Consider the following 16,119-nt stretch of genomic DNA (forward strand, 5'->3'; position numbering starts at 1 on the left):
TTTGCACTGATGACGTAAATCTACGTAAGGCGGGCTGACGTAAATGTATTCTTTAAATAAAAGGGACAGGTTTCTCAGCGGAAGGAGGGGCGGAGTCACTGTTGGCGGGATCGTCGCCCTCCCGGGGCGGGGCCACACTCACTGGGAGGGGCCTAAGGAGCCCATGGGTGGGGGGCGGGGCCAGATGGGATTGGGGGAGGTGCTTGGGGGAGGGCGTGGCTTCGCGTCTGGAAAACTGAGGCGGGCTGGCACAGCTGGGCAGAACGTGAGCGGCGCTTCCCTTGTCCCAGCCTGTTCTTCCGGTCTTGTTCCCAGCCTCCCGGGCTGATTGGATTTAATACTGCTCTGTCCTGTGCACTGAGTTCCTGGTTAGCGGGATCAGTGAGGACTGACCTCCAAAAGTTCAACTCAGGCTAGTCTAGAGACAGACAGGAGGCAATTTAGTCACCGGCCGGCTGCTCCAAGAATGTGGCCCCAGGTAGCGTGGGACCTTGGTGAATAAGGCGAGAAAGCATTTCAAAGAAGGCACAGATTCAGCGCAGGCTTCAGGCGCAAGAAAAGGAGCACAGAAAAAGACAGGGGGGGAAAAAGGTTCATCTCCCAAGAACTTATCCGGATTTTTGCAATTAAAATTCTTTCATTGGGCGCCTGGGTGGCTCAGTCCGTTGGGCGTCGAACTTCTGCTCAGGTCATGATCTCGCAGTCCGTGAGTTCCAACCCCTCATCCGGCTCTGCGCTGACGACTCAGAGCCTGGAGCCTGCTTCGAATTCTGTCTCCCTCTCCCTCTGCCCCTCCCTCGCTCGCTCACACTCTGCCTCTCTCTCTCTCTCTCTCTCTCTCTCTCTCTCCCAAAAATAAAATTCTTTCGGGGGTGCCTGGCTGGCTCAGTTGGGGGTGTGAGTTTGAGCCCCACATTGGACATAGAGATTATTTAAAAAAAATTTTTTTTTCCAAAAGACATGCTAGGATTTTTGTTGTTTTCTGGTGAACTATTGAATGAAGTATAAAAAAGGCAGACAGGGGTAAACTTATAAGCGAAGAGCTGGTGGTTTTCACCAATTGAATACCAGTGGAACCCACACTCAGATAAAAACATAGCAAATGACCCCATAACCCCTCTTCATGTCCTTTTCCAGCCACTGACTTCTGTCACCATAGATTAGTTTTCTCTGGTTTTGTACTTTGTATAAATGGAAGCAAACCATCTAGCTTTTTTCCCCCAAGCCTTATTGTGAAATACACATAAATTTACCGTTTTGACCATATAATTTATTTATTTACTTACTGGTTGATTTATGTTTTAGAGAGAGAGCATGCGCAAGTGAGGGAGAGGGGCAGAAGGAGAGAGAATCTTAAGCAGGCTCCACACTCAGCATGGAGCCTGATGTGGGGCTCAATCCCACAACCCTGGGATCATGACCTGAGCTGCAACCAAGAGTCGGATGCTCAACTGACTGAGCCATCTAGGTGCTCCTATTTTATTTATGTAAGTAATCTCTACACCCAACCTGAGGCTCAAACTCATGACCGCGATCAAGATCAAGAGTCACATGCTTTACCACCTGAGCCAGCCAGGCGCCCCCACTTTAACCATTTTAAGTGGCTAAGTCAGTGGCATTAAGGACATTCCTAATGTCATGCACACATCACCACTATCCATTTCCTATACCCATGCCTCCTTCCCACCTCTATTATACTTTCTATGAATTTTCCTATTCCAGGTATCTCATATAAGTGGAATCGTACAATATTTGTCTTTTTTGTATCCGGCTTATTTCACTTAACCATGTTTTCAGGGCTCATCCATGTTGTAAACTCTACCAAAATGTCATTCCTTTTTCAGGCTGAATAATATTGCATCGTATGTATATAGCACATTTTCTTCATCCGTTAATCTGTTAATGGACACTTGTGTTGTTTCCACCTTGTGGCTATTGTGAATAGTGCTGCTACGCACATTGATGTACGAGTTATCTATTTGAGTCCCTGCTTTCAATTCTTTGGTCTGGCTTCTTTTGATCAACAGTACGTTTGTGAAATGCAAGGTATTTAAAAAAATTTGTTTTTACGTTTATTTATTTTTTGAGAGACACAGAGAGACAGAGCACAAGTTGGGGAGGGGCAGAGAGACAAGGAGACACAGAATCCGAAGCAGGCTCCAGGCTCCGAGCTGTCAGCACAGAGCCCGACGCGGGGCTCGAACCCCCAAACCGCTAGATCATGACCTAAGCCGAAGTCAGATGCTTAACCGACGGAGCCACCCAGGGCCCCAGCAAGGGATTTTTTTTTTAATGTTTATTTATTTTTGAAAGAGAGGGAGAGCACAAGTGGGGGAGGGGCAAAAAGAGAGAGAGGGAGACACAGGATCATAAGCAGTCTCCAGTTTCTGAGCGGTCATCCCAGAGCCTGTCACAGGGCTCGAACGCGTGAACCGTGAGATCATGACCTGAACAGAAGTCAGTCACTTAACCGGCTGAGCCACCCAGGTGCCCCTGAAAGGTAAGGTATTGTTTTAATGTCTGCATATGTGTATTTTGGGGGGTTAAAATTTAGTGTTTTTATTTTGAAGAATGCTGGAGGGGGCAGGGCATCATAATATAGCTACACGGAGTTTTGAAGAGTGAATAGAGATTTATCAAGCAAAGTTCCAAAGAGAGAGAGTAGCAAGTTCAAGGGCTCTCAAGAAATACTTGAGGGAACGAATAAGCCAATGAGCTGAACCACTATTAGCGCTTTTGAGAGTTTATTATGTGCCAGGTACTGTGCTAAGTACTTCATATACATTATCTTATGGAGCCAAATCAAATAGCTCTTATTATACACATTTTATAGGTTTGGGAACTGAGGCTCACAGCGAATAAATAATTGTCCACATGAGGCCATTTGTGCTGTAGCTAAAGTCATCCAGTGCCTGTGCTCGAGCTGTCTCTCTCTTTCTCTCTCTCTCTGTCAGTGTGATCTTATTGTCAGTATTTGGTCCCTTCCTTTTTTCATTAATTGTATACCATGAAGCATCTCCTATGTCACCGAATATTTTTATAGCATCATAGCATAGCTTTAAATAGCTGTTCAACAGTATTATCTTCCATGTTGCACCGTAATCTTTTTTCATGTTTATTTGTTTTTGAGAGAGAGAGAGAGAGAGAGCATGAGCAGGGGAGGGCAGAGAGAGACAGAGACAGAGACAGAGAATCCGAAGCAGGCTCCAGGCTCCGAGCTGTCAGCACAGAGACCAACGCAGGGCTTGAATCCACAAGCCGTGAGATCATGACCTGGGCCAAAGTTGGACGCTTAACCGAGTCTCAATAAAAATTTTTGTGTGTCTTTGATGACAGATTTTTGTACACATCCATGATTTTTTCCCTAGGATAAATTCCTAAAAATGGAATTGCTGGATCGAAGGGTGTTCACATTATCAAGGTGTTTGATACATGCCCTCTAGCAGGTTGTACCTATTTCCATTCCTATAGCAGCGTGAGTGGCACCCACTACTGTTTCCTTCCCCCAAAACAGGGTGGAGGCTAGAGAGAACGGGGATTAATGGGGGGAGGTGCTGAGAATCCTGATACAAGATCCTACAAGGAGGAAAGAGCAGAGGGAAAGGGGGAAGTGAAAATCAAGGCCATCTGAGAAGGGAATACTTGACTGAGCTGTGACCTCTGAAGCCCAGGAGGGCGGAGCCAGTGGCCAGGGCTGCCCTGCAGAGGAGGCTGGAAATCCAGCTTTTTGACTGCCCCAGCTATCTGACTAATCCATCTGGGGACTAGGCACAAACACTCTCGTGTTTCGTAAGCTGCATGGACCGACTTCTGCCAGGACGCTTATCACACTGTATTGTCGTTTTTAATTTTTTTGTTTTACCAAATTCCTTAAAGGGAGGAGCTGTGGTTTTCACGTCTTATTTATTTATTTATTTATTTATTTATTTATTTATTTTTACTCCACTATCCCCCCAATCGATTCCGATGCCTGCCTACAGGAGTTACTTGGTCAAGATATATTCAATGAATGATGGTTGGATTCGGAGAAGCTGGAGGGAAGAGATGGGGAATTTGAGAGAGTTCTCTTCTCTGCTGGCCAGAGGTGAAGTCCTAAGACGGCCGTGGCAGGGAAGAAAATGGATGGAACAGAAGAGGAAGAAGGATTGGCTAGGGGTGAGGTAGACTTGGAATGCTCAGCTGCTGGGATGAAGGGTTGATAAAAGTGGAGGTTGGGCATAATGTATAGAATTGTAGAATCACTATGTTGTATACGCGAAACTAACGTAACGTTGTATGTCAACCATACTTCAAGAATACAAAAAAATTTTTTAAAGTTTATTTATATTTGAGAGAGAGAGAGAGAGAGAGAGCAAGCAGGGGAGGGGCAGAGAAAGAGGGAAAGAGAGAGAATCTCGAGTAGGCTCTGTGCTCCTTGTGCAGAGCCCTGAGAGCCCAACACGGATGCTTAACCGACTGAGCCACCCAGGCGCCCCCAGAAGTAGACATTTTTTATGTTTATTTATTTTTGAGAGGGGAGGGGAGAGAACAAGTAGGGGAGGGGCAGAGAGAGAAGGGAACAGAAGATCTGAAGCAGGCTCTGCGCTGACAGTAGAGCCCGATGCGGGGCTCGAACTCTCAAACAACGAGATCATGACCTGAGCTGAAGTCAGACGCTTAACCCACCGAGCCACCTAGGTGCCCCTAAACATTTTTTTAAAGAGAAAAAAGAGGGGCGCCTGGGTGGCTCAGTCGGTTAAGTATCCGACTTCGGCTCAGGTCATGATCTTGCGGTTCGTGAGTTCAAGCCCTGCGTCGGGCTCTGTGCCGACAGCTCAGAGCCTGGAGCCTGTTTCAGATTCTGTGTCTCCCTCTCGCTCTGACCCTCCCTCGTTCATGCTCTGTCTCTCTCTGTCCCCAAAAAAATTAATAAACGTTGAAAAAAAAATTAAAAAAAAATTTTTTTTTTAATGTTTATTTATTTTTGAGACAGAGAGAGACAGAACATGAACGGGGGAGGGTCAGAGAGAGAGGGAGACACAGAATCGGAAACAGGCTCCAGGCTCCGAGCCATCAGCCCAGAGCCTGACGCGGGGCTCGAACTCCCGGACCGCGAGGTCGTGACCTGGCTGAAGTCGTACGCTTAACCAACTGCGCCACCCAGGCGCCCCTAAAAAAAATTTTTTTTTTTTAAAGAGAAAAAAGAAACCGGGGAGGTTGAGTCTAGCAAAGGATGCATTTTATGAACGTGGAGAGAAAAGGACAAGAAACAGTTAAGAGTGTTTTGAAAGGGGCTTTCCGGGGCACCTGGATTGGAATGTGTACAGTAAGTCTGTTTTACTAAAACTGCTCCTTCCCCAAGCACTCTGTGTCATTCATCCATGTTTGCCAATCTGATAGAGAGAGGCGTGTCTGTTCCTTTGATTTCCTTCATTGGCTTACTAGAGAGTTTTCCATTTTTCGTATTTCTTCAATCACTTTGTAAATTGATTGTTCAGGCCTTTTGTGTTTTCTTCCCTTAAAAAACTTTTAATTTCACAAGAATCCATGGGTACCTGTTTCTAAAAAATTCAAATATGAAAAAAAAAAACTTAAAAAAAAAAACCCACATAGTGGCAGGGTGCCTGGCTGGCTCAGTCATACAGCATGAGACTCTTGATCTCAGGGTTGTGAGTTCAAGCCCCACAGTAGGCGTGGAGCCTACTTCAACAACAACAAACACATGGTGGGATTGAAATTTTTTTTTTTAATTTAAAATATGGACCATATATTTTTTCTTTCTTTTTTAATGTTTATTTTTGAGAGAGAGAATAGAAGAGAATAGAATAGAATAGAGAGAATGAATAGAAGTCCATGTCTGGACTTCTAACCCATAGGAACCGTAAGATAATAAATGTGTGTTGTTGTTGTTGTTGTTGTTTAATGTTTATTTTTGAGACAGAGAGAGACAGAGCATGAGTGGGGAAGGGTCAGAGAGAGAGGGAGACACAGAATCCGAAGCAGGCTCCAGGCTCTGAGCTGTCAGCACAGAGCCCGATGTGGGGCCCGAACCCGCAAACCACGGGATCATGACCTGAGCCGAAGTGGGATGCTTAACCGACTGAGCCACCCAGGCACCCCTCAAATACAGACCGTGAAATGCCCCACGGTCACAGTCCTTCTCCCCTCCCAGAGGAGACTTTTTGGGCACCTGCCTCTGGGCCTTTCTCTCTTCATCTGCGATCGTGGGGTCTGGTTTTGTTTGTTTGCTGGACGCATCGCATTCCGACCTATTTTTTTCTCTTCAACAACGGCCTTGAAAATCTTTCCAAGGTAATACCTCGTGCTGGTCACGTGGAAGCCCTCCCCAGTTCTTTCCTGCTGGAGGGACTACCCTTTGTAAGGGCCGCGTTGTACGCCAGAGTATGGATTTATTCCACTATTTCCCGCTTCGTTGTGTCCTCCTTGCACGCAGTGCTGGGGCGAACGTTCCCATGTGTGCCAGCCTTTTGTGTAACTGGGGAGCAGTGCTTAAGGGTGCCGCTAAATCGCCCACCAAAAAGGCAGTTTCCCTTCCCACCAACAGGATGAGCAAAAAGTTCCATCTTCCTGGGCACTGTGCGTTATCAGTCTTTACCAATTAATTCCCTCAACCTGGTGGGCGAATAATATCTTATTATTGTTTCAGTTTGCATTTTCCTGATTGCCGGCGAGGTTGAGCGTCGCCATTCATGGATTCGACAGATATTGGAGGGTCCACTCTCCGCAAAGCCCTGCACAGGCACCCAGTCACCAGTGGTGAATAAACCAGATACTGTTCCTGGGGCGCGCGGGGGCTCAGTCAGTTAATCGTCCAACTTTGGCTCAGGTCATGATCTCGAAGTTTGTGGGTCCGGGCCCCACGTCGGGCTCTGTGCTGACAGCTCAGAGCTTTGGATACTGCCTGTCTCGCTCTCTGCCCTTCCCCCGCTCTGTCGCTCTCTCAAAAATAAACATTAAAAACAAACAAAAAACCCAGATACTGTTCCTATCCTCACAGATGAAGGAAGTGAAATCTTTTAGTTGCAGATTTTCCCCCCAATATTTTGTCTTTTTTAAAAAAGTTTATTTATTTTGAGGGGGGAGGGGCAGAGAGAGAGGAAGAGAGAGACTCCCAAGCAGGCTCCACGCTACCAGTGGGGCTCGAACACATGAACTGCGAGATCACGACCTGAGCCCAAATCAAGAGTCAGACGCTCAACCATTTGAGCCACCCAGGCACCCCCCAATATTTTGTCATTTACTTGTGCTTATGATCTGGTGGTTTTATAACCAAATAAAAAAAATTTTTTTTCTGTATCCAATCTGTTAATCTTTTATGCTTTCACCCTGGAAGATCTTCTCCTACCCCAAAATAACATACATAATCTCCTATCTCTTTGGGGGTTTTATTAAGTGGGTATTTTGTCACAGCTGTAAGTAGAACAGAAGAGGCAGAGCTCACTGGGGTCTGCCTGCTGTTAAGGGGTGGACCCCTCAGCATCCTCCCCTGAGAGCGAGGCTCCCAGCTTGGGCCCAGGACTAGAGAGGATTTCCCTCTCTTCTCTTTGGGTCTGCGAAATTAAGGCAAAACTTTCTTCCAGAAAGGAGAGGCTGCCTCTCTGCATGCCAAGGTACAAAACCGTCCTCGTGTTGGGGGAAGGGAAGATCCTCAGATGCAACTCTCCCCGGAGGAGTGTGGGCCGGGCGACAGCGGCAGGAGGCGGCCCCCAGGACTCCTGACCCATCTCTACCGTGTGACTCCAGGTAGTAATGGCAGGGGACAGCCCAGGTCCCTCAGCAAAAGGACTCTCCTGCGGTGGGTACGACAGGCTCAGGGTCTGGCAGGGGCCTTCTGTTTGTTCTTATACCCTTTTTCCTATCAGAAGAGTAACAGGTGCTCCGTGCAGAAAACTTGGGAACCACGGAAGAGCACAAAGGTGGGGTGAAAGAAATGGAGTGAGGGGGACCTCAGCCACATTTTTTTTTTTTTTAATTTTTTAATGTTTACTTTTGAGAGACAGAGCGTGAGCGGGGAAGGGGCAGAGAGAGAAGGAGACAGAATCTGCAGCAGGCTCCAGGCTCCGCGCTGTCAGCACAGAGCCCGATGTGGGGCTCAAACCCTCGAACCCTTGAACCCTTGAGCTGTGAGACCATGACCTGAGCCGAAGTCGGACACTCAACCGACTGAGCCACCCAGGTGCCCCGTATCTCGGCCACATTTCAACCTCACACATCCACGCTTTGATTCTGGGCACAAGTCATTTATTTGCATTCATAAAAACTGGTTTGGCTCAAAAGGTTCCTCTTAAAGATGAATGATGGTACTTTAGACTCTGGGGCCGGAGGAGGAAGTGAAAAGGGGGACAGCTGGTGGCTTGTCCTCCTGTCACAGGCCCTTAGAGACCACAAGTGTAGTGACCATTGTTTAAGACACCATGTATCACCGGTGGGGGCACAGGGGGGCACGACCGTAAACGGGTCCCAGGCATCACGCATTTATTCCTTCCTCAACAACCATTTGCTGAAATGCCTGTTCCAGGAATGCAGTCCCGGTCTCAGCCAAGCCGATGCAGACACAGGCTCTTATTTTTAAAAGTGCAATCCAAAGAGGGCTCTGAGGAGATCGTGCTATTGGGCTGATAGCGCTATTTTGTCCTCAGCTTCGACCAGGCCAAAAAAATGCGGGAAGGGTACACCAGGCAGAGGGAACAGCGCATACAGGTGCCTGGAAGCGAAGCAGCGTGGCTCTTATCCAGCAACCAGCTGCTAAGTTTGCTAAGGCTGGGTCACAGGAACCTCAGAGGGAGAAGGGGGGTGGGGGCGCGGGTCAGAGGACCAGAGAGCTTGGCGGAGGCAGCGGTGGAAGATGTATCAATCTTACTGAATTTGGATTTTAGCCTGCAGGTAGTGAGGAGCCGCTGAAGGGCATGATCAGAGTTGTGATTCCCAAAGGGAGTTCCGGCATCCTTGCCGGGCATGGGTCTCAAGACCAGGCAGCGAGGTCTTCCCGTCAAGCAACAAAGGCAGTTCGGGCAGAGGCAGTGCAGGTACAGGCAGAGTCTATGACTCTTGACGAGGCCAGACAAGTACACGGGTGGCAGGGGATGGGGGAACAACAAGGATCCCCCCCTCCTGGCCTGGGGGCCGGGTGGATGGGGGGCATCCACGTAAGCAAAGGAGATGGAGGTGGGTGAAGGCGGAGTGTGCAGACCTTCCCATCGGACAGCGGAAGCCCGGGTGGGGTTGGAGGTCAGCAAGCAGCTCGGGAAGCCGCCGGAGGGATGAGCTGGCGTGGGGCTCACTGGATACGCCCCTCAGCACGCAGCATCAGGTAGTCCCTGAGGACGGGGGGCAGTGGGAGGCTGGCGACGGCCTGGCGGCAGCGGCCACCCAACTGGGCCCGCACAGCCAGCCGGGCCAGGTGCTGCAACCGCCTGGGCTGGTTCATCATGCACAGGGCCGAGGTGTAGAAGGCTTCGTGCTCCTAGGCCAGGAGTGGAACGGGATCAGATGGCCCAGTACCCTTGACTCTGACCTCTCAGGATGACCTAGAGCTGGGGGCCCTGGGGGCATTTGCAACATGCACCCCCCGCCCCAGGTGTTTGGTGCATCTTGAAAGACTCAGATTCAGAGCCCAGAGGCCCGGCAGGGGTCATGGGAGATGGGACCATGCTGTAGGGCAGGGTCTCAGCCATGACTGCACCCACGCCCAACTCCAAAGATGCCAACACAGCCCGCTGATAAATGCCCGTGCTGGCACAAGTGACAGAGGCAGGAGAGGTGTGTGGGATTAGAGGTTGTTCTGAGGTTGTTCTCCCTCAGAACAGGAGGGGGGCCCTGGGAAGCCCACCCTGGACGGATAAGGCCAGGGGCTCATCCTTCCTCTCCATCTCCCCCAGAGCCCAGGAAGAAGCTGTGCCCCTGGGGTGGACATGCTTACCTGCCACAGCTCTGGGAGCACTGCCTCCACCCAGGTATCACAGGATGGGACATAAGGGTAGGCATTAAGCAGGACTTCCAGGGCCCGAGGGAAGTTGGCACAGTGTTTCAGCATCTAGGAATCAAAAGAGGGTCTTAGGGTCACCATGGCTCTCCCAGCCAAGGGCAGACCCAAGCCCAGCCGAAGCCGAAGCCCCATTCACACCCAAATTTGGGAGGCTAAAGTCTGAGTCTCTCCCCACTCTTTCCCATGCCTCGGTTTACCCCACCTTCAAGTGGGCTGCAACCTGTTGGCCCCAACCAGTCTCCTTGGGAGTCTCTTCTCCTTAGACACGCTCCCCTATAGCCCTCAGTGGTCCTTTCCAAGGTGGGGACAGACGACCACAGAGCCGGGCTCTCAGTCTCTCTGTCCCCCTCTTCCCGGGGGGGAATTCCAGCCGTGAGCTCCCCACCCAACCCGGGCCTCCTTGCACAGGCCCTCCCTGCACACCTCAGGGCGCACAGGCTCGGCCCCGTAGTCAAGCAGCGCTGAGAAGAGGACCTCGGGCTCCCAGTTGGGGGCGTCCTGGACGGCCTGCAGCGCACAGTCCATGGGCGTGTGGCCCGCCCCGTTGGGCACTCCAGCGCAGGCCCCGTGGCGCAGCAGCAGCTCGGCCAGGCCCCCGCAGCCATTGGCACAGGCGTTGTGCAGCGGCGTGTGGCGCTTGCGCCCGGCAGCGCGGGCATCTGCCCCGGCCGCCAGGAGCCGGCGCGCTGCCGCCTGGTGACGTCGGCAGCTGCCTGGGCCCTCGGCCCCCGCGCACGCCGCGTTCAGGGCCGTCTCGCCCTGGCTGGTGCGCAGGTGCACGTTGGCGCCGTGCTCCAGGTAGAGGGCCACGTGCTCCTCCAGGCCGCGCGCCGCCGCCACGTGCAGAGGTGTCATCTCGCTGTCCTGCGCCGCCAAGTTCACAGTCGCGCCCGCTTCCAGCAGCAGCTTGGCGCACCTGGGGGCAAGGCGCAAGGCCCAGAGGCCAATGCTGAGGGACCAAGGCCTGGCCTGCGGTCATCCCCTTCCCCCTTGCTTCCCATCCCGCTCGCCTAGAGGCTGGAAGCGAGCGTGGTGTGCACCATCAGACTCACAGAAGCCCCAGGACAGACGGCAGAGCTTCAAGGCCTATCGATGTCACCAGGAACATCTCCAGGTTTCAGATAAAACCTCAGCCAAGAAAGGGCTCGGCACGGCCAAACACCCACAGCAAGTTAGAGGCAGCGTCAGAATTAGTACTCACTGCTTCAGACAGTTCCTCCCAGAATCTATTTCCTCAGTAAATTCTAATCATGGGCTAATTTTTGTTTCTGAAACCTGACTCCCCAAGCGGATTGGGATCCCGCCCGCCGCCCCGCCCCAGGGCCTGGTTCTGATCCCCTTGCCAGTGGTCTCCTAACATTTTGATAGCACAAATCGTTTTGAAAACCCACTACTGTGTCCTTGATGAATGTTACGCATAGAAAATTAGAGTATGAGACGGAAAGAAAAAGAAATAGAAGTCCTAATATTTTCTTCATGCCCCCAACCTGGAAGACCACCCTTCTGGACCAGTGATATCCACTCAGGCAGAGGAAGGCACCTGAAGACCCACCCGCTCTCCTTTCCCCTAGAGAAAACAACAAAACCCAGATTTTAGGGAGCACGTGTTTCATGGTCTTCCAGTCCTTGGAAAAATTATAGGCCAGAACACTGTTGAGGCAAACATACATCATTAGCCACCACGGGGTAAAACAAACACGAAACAAACTCCATTAATGATGCAATTAAACTAACAGTAATTTATAATTAAAAAGCCAGAATGGGAGCCACCGCAAGCCCAGGAGCAGATCCGGCATCCCCAGCAAAACCCTGATGACCAGGTGTCAGTGTCCCTCCCCTAAATGGCCAGTATTCCAGCGCCCCCCCCCCCCCCTCAGTTCACAGATGCAGGAGGCTCCATGCTCTGTGGCCAAGAATGGAGTAGCAGCCCAGTCATCCGTAAACTTTATTTCCTCGGTCAGTTCTAATCATGGGCTAATTTTTGTCTCTAAATACTACGCTTAAGTAACACTGAAGAGGGATGCCTGAGTGGCTCAGTATTGGTAAAGCATCCGACTTCGGCTCAGGTCATGATCTCGTGGTTGGGGCGTTGGAGCCCCACGTCGGGCTCTGTGAGCCTGCTTTGGATTCTGGGTCTCCCTCTCTCTCTGCCCCTCCCGCGCTCGCGCTCTGTCTCTCAAAAAAAAAAAAAAAAGAATAAAGATTAAAAAAAAAATTTAATGAAAAATAAATTAACACTGGGGAGCTCACTCAGGAGGGTTTCGGTACGTTTCACTTAAAAGGATAAAGTCGGTTGGAAAGTGCACCGTGTGCTCATAAGAATTCAAGAAAGGGATGGAAACTTAGAATCACTTGGGTCCATCGCTGATCTAGATCCAGCTGGGGAGAGGTCCCCAGCATGTGGGCTGTGGAGTGTCTCCCAGAAGCCCTTGACTCCCTACCACTGCCAGCCCTGGCTGGGGACCTGATTTGGAAAAGTACGAATACTGACATGTAGGGGGGGGCCAAAACCCTGTTAATCTTTTTTTTTTAAGTTTTGTTTTTTTTTTTTTTTTTTTAGTATAGTTGACACACAATGTTACATTAATTTCAAGTGTGCAACTTAGTGATTTGACAAGTTTATACATTATTCTATGTTCACAAGTGTAGCTACCGTCTGTCCTGTTACATCACTCTAACAATGTTCCTTATGCTGTGCCTTTTATTCCCCTGCCTTATCCATTCCGTAACTGGAGACCTGTGTCTCCCCCTCCCCTTCACTCATTTGGCACAACCCTCGACCCCTGGAAAAACTTGTCGATCTTAAAATTTGGGAGGAGGAGGTGTGTGTGTGGCCGGGGCTTGTACTAAGGTTGGGAAACACTGGGCTACATCTTTCTTGATGCCTGCCTTAAAACAGGTAGGAATTTGGCTAGAGGACGCATAGAGGCTAAGAGACTGTGGTTGGGATAGGTTTTCAAAAAAAGCCAACAAGGCTTCTGCCCCCAGGGCTTAGCTCACATGACGGACAAGTTACTAAAACTTTTTGAGCCTCAATTTTCTCACCCATAGGATGACACCTGTCTCCCAGGTTGTTGTGAGGACATGTGTATGTGAGGTGTTTCCCCTTCTTCCGGCCATGTGAGCTGGACACACACACACACACACACACACACACATACACACACACACACCCCCCTCCCCTGAGCACCTACTGCAAGGACTCAGGGGCTGTGCAGAGGTGCAAGGGGGTCGTGCCCTCCTCGGACAACACGTTGGCCTTGGCACCGAAGGTCAGCAGCAGCTGCACACAGTCAGACTGGGCCCGGGCACAGGCCTCATGCAAGGCTGCCCGGCCTCCGACCCGGGCGTCCAGCTCAGCTCCCTGCCGGATCAGGTGGCGAGCACAGTCAGTGTAGCCTCGGGCAGCAGCGATGGTGAGGGGTGCCGTCTGCTTCGTCTTAGGCGTCAGCACCCAGAACCCTGGGGAGAGGAGGCAGTGTGGGGGGCGGGGTATGTGATATCCGCAGGGCAGGTTGTGGCATGCAATTGACCCTGGCCTTCCCTCTGCACCCTTGGCTGAGCACGAACGCTGTGCAGGGCTGTACCTACGGAGAGGGGCTCATTCAATATAAATTGGGACAGCCTTTTATTTTATTTTACTTAAATTTTTAAATTTTTATTTGAGAGAGAGAGAGAGCACACACACGAGAGTGGGGGAAGGGGGCAGAGAGAAAGAGAGACAGAGACAGAGAGAATCCCAAGCAGGCTCTATGCTCAGTGTGGAACCTGACTCGAGGCTTGATCCTAGGTGAGATCATGACCTGAGCTGAAATCAAGAGTCAGACATGCTCAACCGACTGAGCCAACCAGGCACCCCCAAGGGCTTAGGATGCAGATGCCTAATATCCAACTGTAAGTTGTTTGCATTACGGTGAAGGAGATTCCTGGGTTTGCCAAATTTGGGGTAAAGCATGCTTTGTTTTTTATTAGGATTGAAATTAAGGCCGAGTTCCATTTGGGGATAGATATGCTGCAGGATGAGACCAGGATACCCTGGGTCGGGTCACATCTCTAACAGTTAAGGCCAAGCAGGAGTCTGACGCTGGCAGTGACTGTGAGAACATAAGCTCTCCGAGGATTTTGAGACCCCAGATCCATGTGTGGGATTTGAGGCAATCTCTGTCGGTCTTAAGAGCAGGGCGATCTCAGTTGAGGTATTTGGTTTACACGGACAAACCCACGGGTCAGAATAGCACCTAAGGAAACTCTCTGGCAAGTACACAAAGATGTTCATCATATTGCTATTTAAAATAATTTTCTAAAAAAGGAACCCTATCTACCCAGTCTATTTGGGGGCTGGTTATATAAATCATGGCACACTCATACAATATAATTTATGCATCTATTTAAAATATTATGTGGAGGCGCCTGGCTGGCTCAGTTAGTGAAGTGCGTGACTCTTGATCTTGGGGTTGTGAGTTTGAGCCCCACATAGGGTGTACAGATCACTTAAAAATAAAATCTTACTTATTTTATTTAAAAAATCTTAAAGCGTTTATTCATTTTAGAGAGAGAGAGAGAGTGAGTGGGTGCATGTGCGCGCGTGCACAGGGATGGGGGGGCAGAGAGTGGGGGAGATGGAGAATCCCAAGCAGGCTCAGCACTGTCAGCACAAAGCCAGACACAGGGCTCAAACTCACAAACCATGAGATCATGACCTGAGCAGAAATCCTTAAAAATAAAATCTTAGGCGTGCCCGGGTGGCTCAGTCGGTTAAGCGTCCAACTCCTGCTTTCGGCTCAGGTCATGATCCCACGTTTGTGAGATTGAACCCTGCGTCACCTGCTTGGGATTCTCTCCTTCCCTCTCTCTCTGCCCCTCCCCTGCTTGCGATCGTGTTTACATGACTCTCTCTCTCTCAAAATAAAAAAAACTTAAAAAAAACCCCTTAAATATGTGTGTGTGTACACACACACACACACACACACACACATATATATATATATATATGTATGTATTCAGAGAAAAAAATGCATTAGAATAACTGTTCCCATGTAATTGATATGTTAATATAACTTTAACTCTGAAAAGACATACAAACCGCTAACTACGCTTCATCTCTGCTTAGGAGGGAGCTAGAATGGGCTGTAGGAAGGAATGGTCAAGGCTGTGGTGGGGAGGGAGGCAGCGGGGCCAAGGCTGTCCTCTTCCCCACCCCCACCCCCTTACCCTCCCTCATCTTCTGCCCCACTGGGTGCTCCCTACCCTGTTCAGCTGACCAGGCCAGCTGGTTGCTCACAGTCTCCACAATCATGTTGGCAGCGTCTTCATCTTGGAACAGGGCTTGGACCTGTGGCAGGTCACCGGAGAACAGAGCATTGTGCACGGCCGGGTCTCGGCAGCAGCGGCGTGGCCTGGTGAGTCGGGCCCGGGTGCTGGGGGGGCACCTTTGGCTTCGGCACTGCTGGGCCGCAGCCCGCCGCCGGTCCTCCCACTCCAGCCACTCCCGCTGCAGGCGGAGCGCGCGCAGCGCGGAGGAGGTGAAGGGGAAGGTCTCCTCTGCCATGTGGAGGGGCCCAGGGGTCTGGGCAGTGGCAGCTGGGCACAGCCCGGTTCCCTCGGCCGACTGCCTCCCTCGCTCTGAGCAGCCACCCTGCCCCTCACTCGTGACCCAGCAAGAAGAGCAGCTGAGGCTATAAATAGGTCCTTCGCTGGTTTAGTAAACACCGCTTGCCCAGAGTCGTGATCCTGGTGCAGAGAAGGTGTTGGGCCAACGCCTGCCCCGGCTGACAGCCTCCCAATGGGGCAGTGGCCCTCAGCTGAGGCCATCCGGGACGGAACTTCATGGTCAGCATCCCCTACTTCTCTGGAGAGAGCATCTTGGGTTGGCAAGGGCCGAGGGGAGTGAAACAGTCAATCTGGGAGACGGGCAGGACAGGGAGGAAGAGCCTGAGTGCCCCCGCCTCTCAGATGTTGGCTGGAGGGCGGAGCCCAGCCCAGGAGATACGGGCAGGTGGAGACAGGATGCAGCCAGGTCTTCCAGCGTCTGCCGTGGTAGGGATAACTCTGCACACATATGCACAGGGCTTTGCAAGTAATTACATTACCTTTACGTTCATCTTCTTCTTTTTGATGTTTATTTATTTATTTTG

General features: G+C 50.7%; 1 protein-coding gene across 1 annotated transcript; it reads right to left on the reverse strand.

Annotated features, from left to right (window-relative positions):
- Positions 1-8,217: 8,217 nt before the first annotated feature.
- Positions 8,218-16,119, reverse strand: ASB16 (ankyrin repeat and SOCS box containing 16). Its single transcript, XM_047845949.1, has 5 exons — positions 15,233-16,119; positions 13,180-13,447; positions 10,409-10,901; positions 9,920-10,033; positions 8,218-9,463 (listed from the first exon to the last, which is right to left on the reverse strand). The coding sequence occupies exons 1-5, from the start codon at positions 15,531-15,533 to the stop codon at positions 9,278-9,280; spliced, it is 1,362 nt and encodes a 453-aa protein (XP_047701905.1). The 5' UTR covers positions 15,534-16,119; the 3' UTR covers positions 8,218-9,277.

The sequence above is a fragment of the Prionailurus viverrinus genome, unplaced genomic scaffold, assembly GCF_022837055.1.
Source record: "Prionailurus viverrinus isolate Anna unplaced genomic scaffold, UM_Priviv_1.0 scaffold_35, whole genome shotgun sequence".
Taxonomy (NCBI): domain Eukaryota; kingdom Metazoa; phylum Chordata; class Mammalia; order Carnivora; family Felidae; genus Prionailurus; species Prionailurus viverrinus.

Coding starts and splice junctions, on each gene's coding strand:
- ASB16 (XM_047845949.1), bottom strand. CDS start 15,533: ATGGCAGAGGAGACCTTCCCCTTCACCTCCTCCGCGCTGCGCGCGCTC. Junction 13,448..15,232: donor GGCCTGGTCAGCTGAACAGG/GTAGGGAGCACC, acceptor TCCTCTCCCCAG/GGTTCTGGGTGCTGACGCCT. Junction 9,464..9,919: donor TGCTCCCAGAGCTGTGGCAG/GTAAGCATGTCC, acceptor CTCCTGGCCTAG/GAGCACGAAGCCTTCTACAC.